Here is a 22,740-nt window from a genome sequence, read left to right on the forward strand (position 1 = left end):
CATATACATGGAAAAGTATGTTTGTTGACTATATGTTTTAAGGATCGATCTAACTTTAATGCATTTTTTATTCAATTCATTTTAGCTTGCAAAATTTCCTACTTTGAACGTGGAGAAGACAAATGTGTGTATATGCGCGATGGGCTACTGTAGCGCACCGCCATAGGTATCCCTCACTGCAGCCTCAGAAATAAGAGGCCCTTTCTTTGTAACCTAATCGATTGTCGAGCCGAGACGCAGACTACTGGGTCCAGCACACTCCGCCGTGATCCGTTTCTCTGCGTGTCACACCAACTTCCCAGAATAGCAACTCGGGTCTGCCTTGTCTGCTGCTGCCGCTGCCGCCCGTGTCTGTGCACTGTGCTCATGAGGAGATGGAAGAGGAAGTCACTGGAGGATTGAACAACTGTTGCTTGAGCCGCTGCTGCCTTTTAGGAACTGCCTTCGAGCCCTCCACCGGTTGGCGCATGTCGGGCTACACTGAAGTCAAGCTGATGTGCCCAATGTGGATGAGTGTGCCAGTTCGCGGGATCATATAAACTCCACAGTATTGCAAAGGTAACGTGAAAGAGAAGACACGTGCTTGTGATAACTAAAAAAAGCGTGCTGTTGAGTGTAGACCGGTGCTTAGAGATCCAGACGCTTTGCCGTAAAGAGGCGCATGTCTGCAGCAGAGAGCAGACAAGGAGCGTCTGTCTGGTGAATGGAAAGGCACACGGGCTCGCTGTTGTGATCGGATAACCTGTTGAATTGAAGCTGTCACTCTGTCAGCCAGCGCCAGAGACATGCTCTGGACCACTGCAGCTGCGACCAAACTGCGTCGCTTTGAGTGACATTTCACTTCATTTATATATGCACACTAACATATTAAATTACACCTTTGATGCTTGTATAATGATTCAAAATAAGTGTTCAGGCTGTTATGTTAAAGTTTTCCCTTTAAGCGCGATTATTGCATAAATGATTGAGTTGTCAGGGTAGGATGCATGTCATCCTGGCATTCTCACTTGTATCTCTTCACGCTGTGTTTAAAACCATGATACAGCCTAGCTACCCACACGGGTTTTCCAGTCCTAAGAGTAGCTTTGAAAAATAGCTGGCTGCTCCCTGCCACTATGGCTAATTCCTTAGGAACCGGTGGATCCAGTTTGATTGATCCGTCTCCTTCTCTTCCTTCACCAACTTGTTGAGTCTAACCCCCGTCTCAGTGCACCTCTGCTCCGCTGGAGAGCTTCAGGAGGTCCATTTAAACTCGGGAAAAGTGCGGAGAAGTTTGTGTGTCTGAGCCTTACGGGACAGTGCCAGTGACACCATCAGAAGAGGCACAACTTGACGGGACACGCGCTCAAGACGCACCGGCGAACACCTGTAGGATTTTAGAGACGCTCCTGAATGTCTTACGCTCTCGTGATGATTTTTTAGATAAAAATATAAATGTATTCTTCAATGACAGAAAATAAGAAAGAAAACATTATCACAGCAGGACTGATTTATTTTCTCTTTTAGGGGAGGAGGAGATACTTGGTTCCCTCCTTCGTCCCGGGCTGATATCCCCTTGTCACTCTCTACTGGGGATACACTTGAAGGTAAAACACTTTTCCCTCTAATTTTATTCTATATATTTTGTATTACAATATTTCAACATTTTATTAATGCAGACATTTTTTTAGGTTTAAATTCAAATTTGGCTTAAATGTTGTTAATTTTTTTCTCTATAAGCTTGAAAATATTTTTTATTTGTACTCTATATTTTACACAGTCACTATATAACCACTAAAGTCATTTTTATTTGATTTTTGGATTAGGAATATTACCAGATTGAAAATCCATCTTTTCACAATGTACATTTGGGAATTCAGACAGTTTATTTATAGAAATCTTTAGGCCTTTGTTTGAAATATATTTGGTGAAAATTCAAACAAGCTTTTGTTTCAGTTCACACACATACAGTAGATACAGAGAATAGAAAATGCATCATTCTCAAATCGTTCCTCTAACTTTCATTAAACGCTATTTCATTCCGTTTATAAAACAATGACAAATGTTTGCTGTTTCAGTTATATAGTAAAAAGTTTCCCACAGATCCTGTTAAGCCTAAAACTGATTTTTAACAGACTAGTCTCACCATAAAAAATGAAAATGATTCATTGATGATGTTAAAATCATGCAGTAATTTAGTCAGATTTCACTCTGTGCAGAACTCCCAAAGTGAAATGGAAGCTCCAGGTGGTTACTGCTCGAGTAAGTCCTTTTACATTATATTTAAATCATGAGGCCCAATGACGCTTTAGTGTGAAATATTCATGCATTTATGTTACATTTGTGTTACATTTTCTCTCATGTTTCTACATCATGTCAGGTGTTGTATGATGTTTCAGTGCTGCTCAGCTCATAATGAGATAATCTCTATTCCAGTTGTAGAATATGAAATGATAATTATTTGTATATAATTAGTGATATAAAAGTTAAAGTGTAAACATTTGGAGGGATTTTCCCTCACTGCAGCCTTTTCCTGTGCAGCCCTTAAAGCTTGAGAGAATCATGCATTATCGACATCCTGTCTGTGTGTGCAGCAGATACTGGATATGTGCGTTGTGGTGCTCCATTGCCCTTTGCTGGTTTCCTTTGGGCTTGTGTGTGTGTGATCCTGCCTGCCCCCCTCAGTGCAGCTTTCTGCTTTTGTGTGCATATCTGTAGCAGGTAGCTCGACCTTCCACACCACAGGGACTTTTGGGTCTTGATTTAAGCCAGGGTTAGTCCTGGGTAGTTTGAAGTTATCGAATATTTTATTTTGCATTGCTTTACATTTGAAATCCTCCATTCATATATGACAAATACATTATATATGAAAAAGCTACATTTCACTATACCACATTTTGCACATTATTCCATGCACTGCAGACAAAAGCAGTGCACGGTGAACTGGCTGGTGTGGCTCTGTCCACTGAAGAAGAAAGAACCCTTAAATACTTTCTTCAAATCCACACTCTGTGGGCAATAAGGGAACAAAGGAAGTGTCATTATCAAATATTTTGCGAAGAACATATACGTAACATTTTGGCACATTGGACATCTACAACACACTGTGATCTAAACGGTCCTATCAAAGGAGAAAATACTCAGCACTTGTACTGTCATTTCTGTGTGGCATTGTTTACACTGAAGTCAAAGTCAGTAATAAAAGTTTTTGCTAAATACTATCACTACGACTGTATACGCTCCGTCTATAACTTACTATATATTTATGTATTCAGTTTTCCACTAATTTCACACATTAGCATTATTCTCACAGTAACGACATTGTCTATAATAACATTGTAAAGAAGAAGTCTATTTTGAGTATTCTTAATGGTAACGTGGTGCTGAATGCAACAAATGATATGAAAATAAAGGTAGAAAAGAGGAACATCCTTGCTACGGTGCACACAAACAGCATGACCTGATATGCACCAAGACTACAGCCTTGTGCCTCTGATAGCTCCTCCACAGAGGATTAAGGACATGATTTGTTTTTTAAATTCATAAGATAAGGCTGAATGTATGAGAAATGTATGACCGGGCTCTCCACCACATGCTTTGTCACTGTTTCTGCCACCCCCTCTGCCTCTTGTGTCTTATGGGGTATGAGCTATACTTTCGCATCCTCTGACCTATGGGTGGGAGAGGGAGGAAACGTCTTGTATTAATTTGTGATTCAAAAATAAGTCAGAGAAAATAGCGTAGCATCATTTCCATTGTATGTAGGCCTTTCCATTTGTCAGCACATTAGTGGACCATATTATCCTAATTTAGTTCATTACTCAAATATACCATACCCCGCAGTTTGAATGCCTAATATCTCGATAGAAGTGCTCATACAGAGTTGACTCAGCCAAAACCAGTCAACACGGACCTCCCTTCATTCTGTGAAAGTATAAATGACTGTGGTTAGCTGATTTGTGGGCATTTTCCAAACATTAAAGGTTTGAGGTCTGGGATGGAAAACCGATCTGATGATGAAAGATACTGTACATCAGTGTGTTATAAAATGTCTCTCTCTAGGTACAAGGGAATAGTCATCACAATGATATCTGTTATCTTAGGACGAATGGGCTTGTGTCTAACTAGTTCATCTAGAACACAATTGACTAATTTTGTAAAGAAAGCTCTGTCATTTCCTCTCCAGACTAAAAACTCACCTCTTCTGCCTGGCATTTGGTTCTAGCTAGACAGGATATCTAGACAGGAGTTTTTATTGTTTTTTGCCTATGTCTCATATTTTATGTATATCTTTTTTCTTTTTTTTTTTTTTTTTTTTCTTTTTTTTGGTGTATGTGATGCATTTTGGGCAAATTAAATTGTATTTTAAATGTGATATATAAATAAAATAGAAATTAACTGAATTGAAAAAAGACACAGGCATATTTTAAATATTTTGATTTTAATAAAACATAAAAATTTAGAAGAAACCCTTAAGATGTCACAAAGAATAAATAAAAAGATATATATAAAAATCTACATAAAAAAAAAAAAAAATCATGCATTTGAACTTCCTCTGGTTACTCAAATGAAAACCTTTGATCTATTTGTTCTGAAACAAAAAACACTTTTAATAACCCTGAAATATAAACTCATTGCTTCCATAACATCTATAAATATTGCATCTGTAATGCTAAGCCAGTGAGCCCAGTGCATCCAGGCTCTCTGTCCACCGTGTACCATAGCCACAGTGCAGTGCTGGTGGTGGCTACAGTAATGGAAAATCCTTCATGACAAATCTGGGCCAGTCCTGTCTCCAGGACAGCATTGCCAGGGGAGAGACGCTCGGTCACCTGAGATTTCCTCCAACCCCGACCTGTGCAACCTGAGCCCCGTCCCAGGGATTGTGTCAGGGACAACGTTTCCCAGCATGCCCCACTCAGCCAGGCCACCAGTACAATGGAACAATACAGAGAATGCTTGTCCAGCTAATGCAAACTGTCAAAGCAAAATGTGATCTGACAGGTTAGTCTTTTATGGAGAATGATGGACAACAGGTAGAGGATTAACTATATTATTACAGGCGAAGTCGGGGGATCTTTAGGCAAAAGTGGACATCAAGTCAAATTTTTATTGTAAAAATAATAGTATAAAAAATGCTTTGAGTTGGTATTGGTTGGTATTAACAAGCCAGTCTAAGCATGTAAAAATGTGATGTAACATGTTTAGAATAATTAAACTTTTCATTATAAACCTTTTGAAACCATTACCTAGGTTACATAAAGTTATAACAAGCCTCAGATGGGGATGAGTGAAAACAATACACGTAAAGTACACTGGGATGTCAGACCCATACATTGTGCAAAAACACAGCCTGTTTGTACGTGTCAATGGCCATATACAGTTTCTAAGTTTGTTGGGTGTTAGTGTGCAGCAGCAGGTACAAAGCATGTCCATGTGTGTCCTGAGGGACGTGACACCTGGGTCAGGGGGGGGTGTCTGTATTGTTGAGCTGACCGTGATAGGACCGTCCTGTAAGAGGAGCAGGGATGGGGCTGCTCTCCTCTGAGTGGACACTGGCTATCCATGGCCTTCTCCGCTGCACACCGCTGAAGGTGCTGCAATCTGATACACATTCACTGGACATAAGAATCCTATAGGCAGCTCAGACGGGTGACTTTGGTGACTAGACAGATCTTCCAAGTCCAAATAAAGCAGTATCTAGAAATATTGAAGACTCTCTCCAATATATTAAAACAATCCATTTAATTTATTCTGTTGCCTCATGGTTTGAACTTGTATCTATGGTAAAACTGTACAGAACACAGACTTTGGTTGACATTAACTGTATGCGTTCGTCAGGTAATGGCCAGTGTTCGCCTGGTAAAGAGAAGTCCCGGATGCTGATGGATAAGTCCAACGGGCAGACAGCTCCCCGTGGTCCTAAGTCCCCCTGTGGTAAGTGCTCAGTAAATATTACGTATACACAGAGCTCATGTTCAATGCACAAGTTAAATAGTGAGAGCAGTCCAGGTTTAAATCCCTCTAGTTCATACGGACACATTTTGGGCACAAATCTCCTCCCTGTAAGCTCTTGAATACTAATAACCCATACGCATACCCAACTACGTAATACTATCTAAAGTATGTAATCTATGTCAGTCTATCAAATACTGTATTCCCTGTGGACAATTTAAGCACATAGGGCAGTCTTTTTTAATGCGGTGATGATAAGTGCTGTCTGTCTCAAGGTTTCATCCTCCAGACAAATTCATCTGGACCCATGTTTTTTTGCATTAAACTGCTAACCACTCCACCATTGTACCACCAGTAACAACATGACTTTATAATATTATGAGGATAGCGGACTGTGTCATGTCACCTCCCCCGTTTCGCCATTTTTATCATACACAGTTTGACGACCCGTTTACTCTGAGATACAGATCATGTCTTCTTTAATAAGATCCATTTACTGTCAGTCCGCTGGCCGTAGACCTGATTTTGTAACACTCAAACTGAGAGTGAATGCCATTATCCAGGCTGCCCATTCAAAGTGTACTGTATCCTTATTTGATCACTGTGTGCTTACCACTGGGCCACATGACGACAGACAGATGTAAAGATGTAAGGAGCTGAAGGACGTTCGGGTCTGCTCCGTGTTGCCAGGATACAGCTGTGAAAGACAAGGCTCGTGTCGGGATAAGTGTTTCCACAGCACACACGCTGCCCACAAGAAACACTGGTTTATATAGACTTAAGATGGAGGTGCAGACGAGTAACTCAAATCCAAAAGTCTGCAGAGAGCACGGACCTCTGCCAAGGCGCTTGCCCCTTTTATGCAATAGTATATTGTTTTTGATTACCTCTAGCCAGACAAAGCTCTATAGGGGTTCCTTCCTGCTCCCTGAGGTTGTGTCAAGACGGGCATTTAAAGTACTGTAAAAATGCTAACGTAATATAAAAACTTGAATACAAATGCCTGTAAAAGAAAGACATTGTGTTAGCTCATGAAAAATATATATTACTGACGAAAAACTTCAGACCGCATACAATATATACAGGCAAAAACTTCAAAAAAATATAGCAGTATTCGCAAATTCTAACTCAAACTTGAAATCTTCTATTTTAGGATCAGATGCTCTTAGTCATTGAGCAACTATTTAACTCTAATTGGCCATAGAGACTGAAATTGTGTAATGAATCATAACAATACGTAAGTTAAGATACACAGAACAAAGGGTCAAAACCAGAATCCAGCAGAACTTAAACATAGGTGAACTACTTAAAAGAGCATAGAGCAGTAAACGGTGCATTCATACCACAGTTTAACCAGGCCTGGAGCAACTCATTGTCATAAAATAACAACTTTTATCTAAAATCTTACACTACTTTTTGACGTGCGTCTTTACTTTGTTCAATAGTAAACATATGGGAGTTTTACTATCTGATTCAAAAGTCCCGCACCTCTTTTAAGCTCTGTAAAAACTATTAGAATTGAGTGTATAGATGGATGAGTGCCTGGAGCAGACCTGTTTGAGATAGGAAGTCACTGTCACACGCACACTGTCATTATTGTCCCTGTAAATCCCACAACTGGACAGTCAGGATCAGTCAGTTATACATAACTACAGATGCACTGCACTCTGTTTGTTCTGCATCAGATTTACACAGGCAAAATCTCTACACACGAGCTTAAGAGATTTTTAAAAAACTTTTAATTAATTATGAAACGTGCTGTTTTCATTCCAGCAGTCAAAACGGTATTTTTATGCACAGAGATGCGTTTTCTCTGGTCAAGTATATATCACCCCAAAACTGTTCAGATATTGTCTGTACTTTTCTGATCTTAATGTTGTTTCCTCATCACAAACACACCTGTAGTTTTGTTGTTTCATTCACACAAAATTCAAATTCCACCTACACTAGTAAATAAAATGTATATAGTAGCTGTTAACTTGAAAACTACTGCTTCATGACATCACAAAGTGGAACAGAGCATTTTGAGCTTTGGAGATGAGGACAGACTAATAATAAAGGGTTACTCAAATATGTGCGAATGTTTTTGATGAGGTAACACCATTATAACATTACTTTAAAGCTCACAAGAGTCATTTAGTGCCTAAAGTTGCGGCAGTGGATTTTCAAACTAGTGGAGGAGAAACCAGGCGTTTAAATCTGCCTATTGTGATTTATTTACTGCGATTAATGGATTAATAGACACAGAAACAAACTCATTATAGTGGGGTATGCTGGGTTTAGTATGTCTGTTTGGATATTTTGTATTCAAGGGACTATTTTAACACCTTCAAGTCTTTTTATCTCACTATTTGTTAGTGTCAGTTCTTTGTTAGGGGCCAGATCTGCCCATAAGTTATTTACTAGATTGATTATAGACATAGCATCAGCGCAGTTGAGAAAACAGAGCATCTTATTTCATTTGTAAGGTCCATTTCGATTAAACGTTTTTAAAAAACCACCCAGACAATTCAAACCAAAAATGAATCTCGTTAAGTATTGATACGATGACGTCAGTGTCGTTCTGTGCAGTGTTTGTGCTATTTTAATCAAATAGACGACTTAAACAAACAAACGCCATTTTGTCAGTTTCCACATAATTTCCCCTCTCCTTACTTCAAAGCTGTAATTACCACCATCTTGTTTATTTGACAAAGTTTTTTAAGACTCGATACCTAGAGGCTGCAGGTGCTGAATACTTTTCCCGCCCACACACACACCCCCGGATGCATACACACACACACACACACACACATACACACTCATACATACAATTATACATGCCTAATTATAAGGCCTTTTAGTGTTGCTTGCCATCCAACAGTGTTCCATTGGTGTTAGCAGCTTCAGGGCCCAGACACTCCCTTTCTCCCCAAGGACAGCCAGGAACCAGCCCAGCCAGTTTCAAAGATTCCTCGCACCTTTCTCATACGTGCTCATATTTTTTCTCTTCATCAGGAAAGTGGAAGATAATGCTGCTGTTGAGTTGCTTAGTTACTGGCATACCCACTCCACAAGCACTTTTAATGATGCCGATTGTGTCATTAATGTATAGGCCAGTCTACATCGTTTTGGGTTAAACGTAGCATAGTTCGTTACAGAATTAGCTTGCGTGCACTATTTACAGATCTAATTAAGTACACCTTAATTTCCCCTAATAAAACGATGTAAATAGCAAAACAAAACATGGAAACTACTTGATTAACACCAAAACTCCTGATCCTATCCCTTTCAATAGTCTGTAATAGTAATCTTTAAGCATAATTAGGTGTGCAGTTACTATACAGCGTGACCTAATGATGGGATCAGTACTTGTAAAGTGTAGTTGTACTCAGAATAGTATCATTACCTCTAACCAGACAAAGCTGTATAGGGGGTCCTTCCTATTTACATCATATTTGACTTGTCTTTGCACAGATCTGGGGTGATAATTACGTATGAATCAATATTAGAAGCAGTATTCGTACTATAAAAGAGAGTATAGTGTAGTACTACGAATAATTTATAATGTTGGCTTTCATGAACGTATATCAACCAGCTGTTTATCGCTTCAGAATGTTAAAACGTAAGGATGTGATATGGTTTCAGGCAGCGCAAATAATGTACAAGTCAAAATGGAAAAAAAGCAAAGCAAAAAAAACATTAACATATATGATTGAAAGCGAAAGTACTTACAATTTAAGAGGACTGCATGTTTTTAAAAGGGTGAAATGGGGAAAAGCTTTTGTTTGTCAGTTTGTGGGGTCAGAATATGGAACTGTATGAGTAAAAATCGCAAATATAAACAGGTTTAAACAAAGATATAGAGAAATGATTAGTGGTAAGTATGTAGAACAAGGAAGTTAAGCTTGAATGCATGTTAAAAAACACAGTTAGTCATTTTGTGTGTGGAGTAAAGTGGAGTTATTGTTGTAAGAACATGATTTTTTTTTTGCTATAATGGCATTGCAAACAGGGGTAGACTCCTTTTTGTTTTGTTGTTTTTTTTTTATTTGAAGACTATATTCATGTCTGGATATGTAAAATATTTGCTTTTATGTATCTGCTGATTACACTGAATTACAAAAAAAACATTTTTGAAAGTTGTCTGTGTTATTTCAACTGAATTAGGACCATTTAGCACCGCTGAATCCAAAAATGATATCCATTTTCCTCAGTCAGGTCAGGTTTTTATGCTAATTTGATTTTGAAAAATCCGATCTTCTGAATAAATTGATTACAATTTTGTGAAATTATCAGTTGATTTTCTTTAATATTTCTCATCCCAAAAATGTTTTAGGAGATAAAACAATAGTTTTCTAACAGAATGTATTAATTAAATGTTACGTTGTGTTAATTGATAAAGGTAAGTACATGTAAATTGGAACGTTACGTTATCATTGTGCAAAATTCAGGACATGAACTTCTGTTTCTATGAACCCCTTGAATGCTCAGCAGCAGGGATGTCTCTCTTCAGAGTCCAACAGTAATCAGCCATCATGACTGCATCCCAGTGTCCCTGATACCTGGTCTCCATCTCTTTTATATCCTGATGGAATCTCTCCACCTGCTCATCACTCAGTGATCCCAGATTCTCAGGAAACCTGAACATTTAGCTCCTTTTGGTAAAAAGGATGTGGAGCATCATCATTAAAACCACACTGGAGGAATCTTTGTCACTGATGTCAGGAACTTCTACAAAGACAGGTACTGGAATTTCATCACAGTGAGCTACAGGACGACGTGCTGATTCACGATCAGGATACTTGAGGCTGCTTCGGTTCTTTCTGTTGATCCCAGTCACATCAATAGCCCAGAAGTAGCTATTGATGTCGACTCCCTCCAAACCATGGGGATTCCAAACTTCAGACAACTCTTCTTGCCTTTAGTCCACTGACGCAGACCCTCGGTGCATGACTTGCATACCATGTGTGGCGCCCAAGCTTCATCTTGGTCACCAAGTTTAATACCAAAATAAGCATGGTAAGCACGCTTTATGAAACTTGTGACTTGATTCCTGTTAGGAACAATGGTGTATTCACCGCAGATGTAGCAGAATATGTCAGGCTTATTTTTGCAAGATCTTCTAGTCGAAGCCATTTCATTCACTTGTAATATATATATATATATATATATATATATATATATATATATAAAAAACAATTAGTCATAAGTTGGCACATGCAAAATCTTCAGAATTTGTTTATAGTGAGAAATATAACAGAATTTTGCATCATATGATGTGAAAATACTCATACATGTAAAAAAAAATCGTCCAAAAACAAATATGTAGCTTAGTTCAGAACGTTGACCTGATTGAGCAAAACCAATGTGATTTTTGGATTCAGCACATCAAAATGATCCTAAATCAGCTAAAAAATCTTAGACAATAAATTTAGTGTTGACCAGTGTTATCGCTAGTTTGAACATAATGTCATTTATTATTAAAAGCATCGGTTATGATGATATTTTGAGTTCAGATATATATTTCCTACATATACGTATTATTAGCAGCTGTGAGTTTCAGAGTATGAGCCTCTATTGTGAGATGTGAGAGATTCTTAAGCTTTTGTAGCGCATTGAAAACATTTGAAGTGGTACTTTTCTATTTCCCAGTCTACATTGTATCAACAGGGCTTCTTAATTATATAGCACTTGTCTGCAAACCTTGCCCTAAAAGAGCTTTGAGGTCATGTTCACTGACAAGGAAGAAATTAATTAAAAGTAGTTAAATTAATTATTGTGTGTGTGTTTGGTATGACTTCCTTGATGAACAGGGGACAGGGTTCATCGAAAAGAGAGAATGTCAGAATGACCTCCAAATTGTCAAATTGTGTTGATTCTGAGAGTGAAGTATTATACTTTTTTATGTATTTTTATAATATGTTTTGTGCTTGACAAAAAGTCTGCAGTGACGTGTGTCTAACTGTCTAAACTGAAGTAGGTAAATCGCATAGAATTGTTTAATGATTTAAAGCGATGAAGTTAAAGTATTTTTTAAAGGTTTTTGTGTTTTTTTTTAATACTTTTTAACTATTTTTTGATGAGATAGAGTCTCTGGTGAATATTTATCATATTTTTAGATCAGTTTATAAAGAAGAGAGGCAGTTTATAAAGAAAAAGGTACACAAAAAATCACAAATTAACAAAATTCTGTCCCAATTTGCTTGAAAATGTCTCCTCCTGCGATTCAATTTTTGAACTTTGAGGTTTTCTTAACAATGACCTTTATTTTTTTCATCTTCCTTTCCTGTGAACCGTCATGGCATATAGGCTACGTATGTACCTGCTATGCGTGTACCTGCTATGTGTGCGCGCTACTCCAGGTGGCTCCAGTGATTGCCCTTATAAAGATGTGAAAATCTGATAAGAACATGATTTTCTGACAGTTCAAACATTCATTTAACAAAACAAAAGTCATGTACAGTGTTTTTAGTTTTAGTTTACTATTGTGTTTACAGTGTTGTTGTCAGTAAAGGAATAACTTCTACTTATGTTACATCTGCTGCCCATATATTAAAAACTTCACCCAAATTGTCAATCTATAGGGAAAACTAGATTAGCAACATCTTAAATATCATAACTTTCACTACCTTTAAGTAAAATGAGTAGTATAACCTGTCCTGTGAGCTTTAACTTCACACTAGTATCAGTCAAATCAATAGGAACTGCTTTTTTTCCCTTGTAACAAAGTACAATTATATAACAACTGCTTAAAAATGGAACATATTCATCACATTAAACTTATAATTATTCATATCCATAACATTTTAAAACTGTCAGTAATGTTATCGCATTTTGTCCCATGCCTATTCCTTACCACTATTAATATATTTTTGCAGAATTGACCATTAAGCAGGAGGATGAGGCCATGGAGGAGGTGGAGAGTGCCAGTCCTGAGCAGGAGGAGATGAGCCACACCGGAGAGGAGGGCGTCCCACTGGAGGAGTCCATGTCCAACAGCCCCAGTGCCCTGCAGGACGGGCTCACAGGACCGCACGCCCAAGCAGAGGGAGGCAGCCGTCAGCCCAATGGTACCACACATTTACACACTGTGAAACCCAATGGCATCAGAGTGATATAAATACTGTAATGGAGGCAGAGTGAAGTAGCTTAATCAGTAATCAATGAACTGACATCACATCTAAATGCTAACGATTTTAGGTCTTTATAACAAAAAATATGCCAAGTTTTGAATTTCCAGGCTAGAAATCATAATTGGTTTGCTTTAGTATTACAAATTATAGAAAAATACTATTTTCTAGCATCAACATTGTATTTGAGCTTCACAAAAAGGAGGCCCGTCACGATAAAAATACTATATTGACTTATCATTTAATATATTTTAGATGGAACAATACTTTTTGGGGGTCAATATTTATTGTGGCACGTTTTCTTTGCACTACTGGGAAATATTTGGTTATTTTTCTGTTTAACAATGAGATTTGAGCTGTAGATGGTTGAATTATGAGCTTCTGTGCCTCATTATAGATGTTGTTGCATCCAGCTATTTATTTAGTGCAGTTTATATATATATATATATATATATATATATATATATATATATATATATATATATATATATATATATATATATATATATATATATATATATATATATATATATATATATATATATATATATATGTAGAATGTAGAATGGTTTTTGAGGGATTCTAGTTTATGGTTTGATTTCAATATTATAGTCTTTGTCTATTAAAACCTTGCCTTCCCAAAGATTCTAAGTGCGTGTAATGATCTCCTATTGAATAAATAAATAATGTAAAATATAATTGTAAACGTCTTTCACCCACGCTCTGGTATCACTGCATCGGTTCTGAATAGTTGGTCATTTGCCAAATCCACCTTGGCTATTTCTAATTTGCGATATTCGGACGCCAATCCCGATTCATCCGTTTTGCATTATGTTCCATCTCGCTTTTGAAATTTGCTTACAAAACGTGAAAGGGTTTATTCCACTTACATTATTCCTTTGCCTCCAAGTCGAAACTATGCTATGACTATGAAGGATCAGTGAGCTGACTCTCCACTTAACTGGTTGTGCCCTGTGACAGTGAGTCAGAATGGCTTTAGTTTTCCTCGACAGTGGGTGTGGAGTGCTCTTGATTGTTTAGTGCAAAGACAAAAGCTTAGGCCTGGAATTATTATCAGGGAAAAATATCCTCGGAATCCCCCGCAACCTGTTCTAACTGCCACCGCCGCAGTGTTAGGATCAGATTTCGGTTTTCCAACTGGCTCCAGATCAAACGACCATCGGCCCTATAATATACAACGTTATGTTTAGGTCAAGGGTCATGATAATTGCATGAAAATGCATATAAATGTGTCAGTTTATGATTCCTAACATGGACAACCTGTATTTCTGCTATTTTGTATCTTACTGGCGCATGTAACAGTTTGAGTCTCAAATTTGATCGTAAAATCTGATCATGAATAGGAGGTACTTTTGTATTAATGAGAAAGTACTGGTATTGTAAGAAAGCAAATAAAAATGTGGAGACAGAAAATGTAAAAATACGATGAACAATTTTTTACTTGTGTTAAGAGGAAAAATGAGCATTTTTATCATTTTGTTGGCCCTGGGATTATATAATCAGGCAACGCACTTTAATCCATTTGAATTCATTGCCCCTGCTTTTATTTTTGCATTACCGTATGTGGGAAATTCTTACAATCCGTTCTGGAAAGGTTTTCATCTGAAATAACTAGACAGTCCTATCCTGACCAGTACAGCACAATTTATCACTTTATAACTTAGTATGTTCTAATTTGATGCTCTAAAACTAGTTATCTGGTTCCTTTTGGTCTTGTAGTGAATTATCTGTCAATACATTTACAATAGTTTTAGATCAGATTAGTTTAGATTAGATGAGATTTATGTATTGTCATTGTCAGGTAAGAATCAGTTTTATTACCTTTGTGTTTTATCTTCCTTCCTGTGAACCGTCACGGCGTATAGTCTATGTGTTTACCTGTCACTCCAATGATTGCCCTTCGAGGAACGAATAAAACAGCGAATTTTGATAAGAACGTGATTTTCTGACATTTCAAACATTCATTTAACAAAAATTAGACACCATTTTGCTATTGTAGTGTATTAGTAAAGGAATTGCCTCCGCTTATGTTACATCTACTGCCCCTATATTAAAAACTTCACCCAAATCGTCAATCTATGGGGAAAACTAGGTAAGACAATTAGTAACAACAAAAATGAATAGTTTAATCTGTCATATGCGCTTTAACTTCACACTAGTATCAGTCAAATCAACAGAACTGAAAAAAAAAAAACCTATGAAAAACAGATTAGCAACTCCCAGATGAGGCAGTAACATTTGACACAGGTTGATTGTGTTATATTGCAGTATTTTGAGGTTTATTTTATGTGTGAAAAACTTTTTGGGTCAATATTGCAGACAAAAGTCATAAAATTGTTGAAAACCTTACAATTTCGCCCCCAAAATCCATGTAAAACGACTCAATCTGCTCTTTGTGTGTGATCCAAATCCAGCTGTCTTGTGTTTTGTATAGCTCTTTCAGACACATTAATGCCACAGTCCCATGTTTGTCTGTCTGGCGTGCTTGGTTGAGAGCTGCAGATCCACAGTGACTTCCTGTGTGTCTCTAGGCGACAGGCCGTTCCAGTGCAGCCAGTGTGGGGTGTCATTCACTCAGAAGGGAAACCTCCTGAGACACATCAAACTGCACACCGGAGAGAAGCCCTTCAAATGCCCCTTCTGCAGCTACGCATGCAGACGCAGAGACGCCCTCACCGGACACCTGCGCACACACGCTGGTGAGTCTGTCTGCTACTCCTATATCACACCGTTGCCATAGTGAGTAACAATTTTAAACCATATATTATAAACAAAAGCACTCAAAATATGCATACGACAGGAAGCTGGAACCCATGAATAGAGTGATATTACACAGCTTGGCCCACTTTGCCGCTTGTTTTGTTTTGTTTGTTCTCTCAATGCATTATACTTAAAGTTGTCTGTACTAGTTTTTGAGCACTGCTGTTAATGTGTTTCTGCATTTCCAGAACATGTACTGTTGTGTTGTTCACTAAAAGTTATCTTCTTTGTGCTGTGAGCTGCTTTGTGTTTAAATGCCAAGGATGTTACGAACGGGGCATGTTGTATGTTTAGACACATGTAAATACCGCCTGTCTCTTTTCACTATCACCCAATTCTTTATCATCTCTTTTCAAATCAAGGCCAAACCAGTTACATCTCTCTCTCTCTCTCTCTTTCTCTTTACGAGGTTATTCATGCCATGCACTTCTCATTGAAAAGTACCTCTCCTGCAATGCTTTTCACGCTTACTCGACTATATAAACGAGGTACAGTACATTATTGACAACTCATTATTACATTATTCACGTTATTGAGAATATATACGCAATATCATATTAAAGGTCCGTTAGTAGTCGTGGATTCCTTTTACTATACTTATAGAGATGCTACCTCAAAATGAACCGTGTGTTGTGAATGGTTAATTTAATTTACTGCGTTGCTGTATGTGATCTGAAGGTGAAAAGGCTGCTATAATTATGTGAGATTTATATGCCATGACCAACACACTGGTGCATGTTAAAAAAATAATTAAAAAATAAAAAAATAAATAAAAATGTAGGTAATCATAAAATAAAAAGTAATAATAATAATAATAATAATAATAATAATAATAATAATAATGATAACAATAATAATAATAATAATAATAATAATAATAATAATAATAATAATAATAATAATAATAAATGCATTGGGCCTGTGCATGTTGCGTATATGCTTAAACAAATCATTTTGCTATAAGAAGACCCTTTACTATTATAGATTAGAACATCTGCCACAGTTCATGTGTGGGCGACTCTATACGATCTCCTCAGAGCGCTGTAGGCTGCAGTGACAAAAGACCAACACTTTAGGCTCTGCCACCTTTTTAAACACACTTTTTACCATGTGTATTTTTACTCTGTCAGTCGTCAAAGTTCAGTGAGCGAGCAGAAAATGGAATCATATTGAAACCATTGTCATTACTGTGTTGTGGATTACAGACTATAATTATGAGCCTAGTTTCAAATTTAGCCAATACAGTGTCATTCACATACCACAAGTAGTACCAGGCAGTTAGTCAGAAAACGCACTCTCATCATTCACTAAAAGACAGGAGCTTCCATTCATTTCAGGCATGACTTTACAAGAGCAGCATTTTATTGTCAAGATGTTCTGTGTTATTTATGCAGATACATTGTGCTTGAAAAAGTGAAAATCCAGCCACGGTATGATACAGATTTGACCTGTGCATCACTTTAACTCGTGACAACTTTGTCCCTAAGTGCACTCCGTTCTCAAAGTGAAAATAGAGCTGTGGACAGCACCAATAATATCTACCGCAGTGGTTGAAGTGATGAGTGCATGTCTGGATCACATCAGTTAGCTTTAGTCCACTTAACAGCTCTCTATATGAGTCACCAGGTCGTTCACATGGGGCAGGCCTATTTACACTTCTGCAGTGTCATTTTTACTCAATTTAAATTAATGTGGTTGCGGCCATTTTTTGCTGAAGTACTATGGTTCTCAAGCTGTGGTTCTGAGACCATTTTTGGCACGCTAGTCTCTTTTAATGGTGTTCGGAAGTCTATTGTCGTGACAATAGTCAAGCCTCCTCTTTTAGTAAGCTTGGTTTAGAATTAGTTTTTATTTAGTTGGCTCTTGTTAATATCAGTTAATCAGTATTTCTTTTATTTAGTGCCTGGTTTGTACAGATTTAGGTTAATTTAAGGTCACCTAAAGGGTTTCCCAAACTGTGGTACGTGACCCATCTCTAGGTTGAGCATTTATTTTATGGTTTAGTCTCATTTTATACCTGGTTTAGCCCTAATACAGTTCTTATATTGTCCGGATTCATATCTGGTGGTGCTCGGAAACCCAGATATTATCTTAGGTTATATTTGGAGTGAAAAGTTTGAGAACCATTGATCTAAATGACCCCATTATAAGATTTAACTTCAAAGTATGTTTATATGTCTTTGTCTGTTGTGTAAATGAAGTGGGCAGAAAGCAAACAAAATAAAATGCTGAATGAATCACAGCCACCTCCATAGGCCTTCACCGCGGGAGCTACTTTCCTATACCACCACCTTTGGATGTCTTAGTTCAGTCATCGTGCCCTCTGAGGAGTGGGCTGCCACGCACACACTATAGACATTGTAGCGCCCACCTGCTGCCTCTGTCTGTCTGTCTGCTGTGGAATCCTCAGACTATAGTGGAATATCCATGATCTCACTCATTCTGCTTTGATTGCACTTTTACTACTACGCACTACCCAAATTACACAGCGCCTTAAATTATCTCATAGGATTGGCCCCCACGCTTTCTTTTTGTGTACTGAGGAATGAAATTAATTTGCTCTCCATTGAATGTTTTTAGTTGGCAAACCACACAAGTGCAACTACTGTGGGCGGAGCTACAAGCAGCGGACGTCACTGGAGGAGCACAAAGAGCGTTGCCATAGTTACCTGCAAGGTATTGGCCTGGATCCCGGCGCAAACACCGGCCCATACACAGGTAAACAGGCGAGAAAACTCAAAACTGTGTACTCTGAAGTACTCCAGACATAGTCTGAAGTTCACAGGCTAACTATAGTATCCTAGCTATACTAATTAGTTGTTTTTGTCTGTTTAAACATATTCAGACCAACTGCAGAATTTCAAATAATAAAAATGTATTATTTATTATTGAGACTTTCTATACCTAAGTGAGTTAGTCATTTTTGAAAACTTGAAAAACTTGTCTTGATTCAGAAGAAGACCTATATTAATCATTACTCTCCATCAGCGTAAGATGTTTAATTAATAAATTTAAATATTTTTTGTTTTGTGTCCAGGTGAAGTTCCTTCTGAGCCGAGGCTCATGGGAGAGCCTAATGCCATGGCGAGTTTTGACAGACCTCCTGTCATTGAGCGGCTGCCCAGCAACGTGGCCAAAAGGAAGAGCACCACCCCCCAGAAATTTGTTGGTAAATATTTAAACACACAGAATATTTAAATTTAATAATATAATGTCATTTCTTTGAAAATGACATTTTGAATGTTGAACAGAAAACACAGCAAAGTTTAAGTGATTACTCTGTATGTGAGCTGCATTAGTACTGCGATTCTTACTTCATATATTTAGCAGACAGATAAGGACACACTGTGCTTTCACTTTGGTTTCACCCAAAATAGTGTCTCGCCACAGTATTAAATATGAAGATTGAGAGCAGTAGAACAAGCGGATGACAGACAGGCTAGGAAAATGTTTTCTGTGGTTAGATACACCTGTAACACTGGCTTTGCCTTTATCAAGTGAAAACAACTCACCGCATCCCTGTTCAGGAGTGGTTAACCAGCACTCAAGATGGATGGGGCTTTCCACTGCGCTTAATTCAAAGGACATAAAATACAAAATGTACAAACTAAGGAGCAAAATATCAACAAGATCTGACTTTGGTTTAACAAAAACAAAGCCGTCATGAAGTTTTCATGTCTGTGCCTCCGTGTTGTGCAGGTGAGAATCTGATGAGTTACAATTTCCGTGATATGGGATATGACATGGGCCTGAAGTACGACAAACAGGAGCTGCTGCACCCTCACCTGATGGAGCCCCCCCTCGGCGCGGCCCTGCCTTACCTGGGCATGCACCACCCAGGCCCCCCTGTCTCTATGGTGGATGTGGTGCCTATGGTCAACCCCCTGTTTCACCGAGTGCTGCCTCTGGGACGGGGTGAGCGGCCTGGGAACTGTGAGCCTCTGCCTCCCCCTCCGCCCTCAGAGTTTCTCCCTCAGCCCACCTCCAACGGCCCCACATCCTTAAACAGGCTCACCAAGCCGCTACAGGGCAAGGACTCCCCCAATATAAGTGGAGAGGAGACAGTGGACTCAGCTCGCAGCAGTCCTCAGGAGAGACAGGGACACTCAGCAAGAGAGCGCCCACCCAGCGGCCGCTCCCAGGCCAGTCCCGCCCTGGTCCTGACGGGGGAACGGGGGGCAGAGGCATCTCCCAGACCAGCAGGGGGGCCCGGGATACTGAGGATGGTCACAGAACGTCCCGCCAATCAGGAGGGCATCCGTGTGTTTGGGAGAGAGGGAGAGATGCGGGCCTTTCAGTGCGACCACTGCAGGGTGCTTTTCCTGGATCATGTCATGTACACTATCCACATGGGTTGCCACGGTTACAGAGATCCCCTGGAGTGCAACATCTGTGGGCACCGCAGCAAAGACCGCTACGAGTTCTCCTCTCACATCGTGCGGGGTGAGCACACATTCCAGTGAGAGGAGCTGAAGAAGTGACACCAGGGCAATATCCTCATCCATCCTCAACCTCAACCTCCGACTACACACTTGAATGTACTGGAGTGTAGCACAATCACTGACTGCTTTAAGCTACTGTTGTGAATACTGCTGAACAATCATATGAAGGTATGGCCAAAGACACATTTTATACATATTTAATTACTTTTTGTTGTAAAAAAAAAACAAAAAAACTGAAGGTAAAGTTTTCCCTCTTCTCTTCTTGGTCACTGCTTCAGCAGAGCTGGCTGATCTGTAGAGGCAGAACCATCTGCTTTTCTCATAGTCATTGTATACATGTTTTAGAAAATATTGTTTTGCATTTTACAGTATATTTTAAGTGATTTCTCCCAAACATTGCACTGAAGATGCCCACACTCCAATTCATTTAAGTTGCCTCCCTAAAAGAACCAGCGTCTTTTTACTCTTGTCTCATGGACCAAAAAGCTCAAATGGTCATTCTTAATTGCAAATAGGAAAAAGTGAGTGTTGATACCCTACAATTAACTGGTGATTATTTTGGATCTAATGAAAGGTCCCTACTGCCTATGATGACAAATCTGTTTAGCTTTTTCCAATAGCTAAGTTCAAAAGTTTTTCTCCTGCCACTGCAAATATGAAGTTTATATTCTTAAGTTGTATCAGCTTGTGTAAGTCATTGTACACACATCTCTAAGCTTATGTTCATTCATTAGGCAGCTCTATAAACAGCTTCCTCCGTCCCTTTAGTTTACGCAGTATAGTCGGCGCTCCTCTCAGAGTCGACCTAACCTTAACCCTTCCCCTACACTCACTCTCAATAACAGTTTTATCACTGTTTTTCTTCATATCGCCCATGTTTTACACTTTAGATGACATTACATCCTGGCACACGCACTGAAAGATGATATGTTCCTGCGGTTTCAGTCTCACTGATCAATTCCTTTTGAAAGGTGAATGTATTGACAGTGAAGTGAAGCGAGGAAACACACAAAGCACTAGTCCATACTTTTTCTGTGGCCATATTGTCTCATCTTTTCTTTTATGGCTCCAAGGTAACACGTTTGCAGCACCAATGAGCATTTGTTTACATCCTAAGCTGATCTCTGCGAAGTCAGAGATCCAAGTGACGCGGGTGAGCTGCCGCTGTTGTGAACCAATAGATTCCAACAGTTTTGAAGACGACTGGTCCGAGTGTGCGTCCTTACGTGAATGGTTACCAAAGAGATAAGGAAAGAGAGATGTGTAGTCATAGGCATTTCAGCTTCGTAGCCTGCTTTTCTTCTCAGATTAAAAAAGAGATATAATGTCTGGAATCCTGGTACGTGCTCTGACAGATTACACATATTTGATAAGTCTGACCTTGCAATGTTTTAAAAGTAGATCAATATTTTTTGTTTGGACTATCAAAACTATGATTGTTATAACGGGTTTAATGTTTGGACACTTTTGAATAGTTTTTGCAGGAGCCACTTGACCAAAATAGCACTTTATGTCTTACTCCAAATGTAACTTTTAGCTGTAAATCATACTCTGAAACTATGCTAAAATAAATAAACGGAAACAATATTACAAACACAATGAAACAAAAAAATGTGGCTGCAGGTTTCTATCTATGAAAAAGTATTCTTCTCGTTCAAATCTATAGGCAGCTCTTCCCTGAAGCCGGTTAAAGCAAGGATTTTTTACACTTGTTCAGTTTTAACTCTGAAAATATGATATAATCGTACTCCCTGTCCGGTAAACAAATCCAGAGTCAAGTGCATTCAGAACAGATCGCAATGTAAAAAAAAAAAAAGAATGTGTAGTTGCATTGGGGGATAAAAATATATATTTTTATGCGAACAGCCTTATACTAATGGAGCCATATGAACTGTACTAAGAAGGTCTTCTATGTGAATAATGAGAAGTTTACTTGAAATCGAAGCTTTGCTATAAAGAGATTACGGGACAAGTTTTTTGTAAATTTTGAGTGTACTGTCTATTTTTCTGCAAGAGTCATGTTTTGTGGACTTTTGTGTGTGTTTTTGTTAAATGATGTTTACAAGTTAAGACAGGGTTCAAGTGCATTATATTTTGTAAATTATAGAACATATTATATGGACAATTTATATTTTGGCACTGATTCTCAAAATGATTCTGAATAATCTGATATTGACCATGTAATGATGCGAGGGCACTCAGGTATTTGCATAGGATGTTCAATTTCTCATGTATTATTTATGAATAATACAGGCAAAAATGTAAAAAAAATAAAAAAAATAAAACAACAACAAAAAAAACATTGTAAATCTGGTGAAGGAAGTTGAACCCTGTTTAAATGAAGACACGCTGTGAAGAACATTATGTATATTTTATAAGGAATGGGGTTGTTTATTAAACAATGGATGTTACTGCCTCGTGTTGGTCTCTGTATCTCACACATATTACTCAATGTTACCACCTACTATGGT

General features: G+C 38.3%; 1 protein-coding gene across 2 annotated transcripts; it reads left to right on the plus strand.

Annotated features, from left to right (window-relative positions):
• Positions 1-172: 172 nt before the first annotated feature.
• Positions 173-22,740, plus strand: ikzf2 (IKAROS family zinc finger 2). 2 transcript variants are annotated; one of them, XM_055230829.1, is made up of 9 exons: positions 173-558; positions 1,507-1,586; positions 2,199-2,241; positions 5,821-5,916; positions 12,795-12,986; positions 15,599-15,766; positions 18,408-18,545; positions 18,865-18,996; positions 19,527-22,740. In XM_055230829.1, the coding sequence occupies exons 3-9, from the start codon at positions 2,214-2,216 to the stop codon at positions 20,288-20,290; spliced, it is 1,518 nt and encodes a 505-aa protein (XP_055086804.1). In that variant the 5' UTR covers positions 173-558; positions 1,507-1,586; positions 2,199-2,213; the 3' UTR covers positions 20,291-22,740. The 2 variants fall into 2 exon arrangements, with proteins under 2 accessions (XP_055086804.1, XP_033843392.1); XM_033987501.2 differs by lacking the exon at positions 173-558 and adding an exon at positions 1,042-1,368.

This window comes from Periophthalmus magnuspinnatus, chromosome 21 (genome assembly GCF_009829125.3).
Source record: "Periophthalmus magnuspinnatus isolate fPerMag1 chromosome 21, fPerMag1.2.pri, whole genome shotgun sequence".
Lineage (NCBI taxonomy): Eukaryota > Metazoa > Chordata > Actinopteri > Gobiiformes > Gobiidae > Periophthalmus > Periophthalmus magnuspinnatus.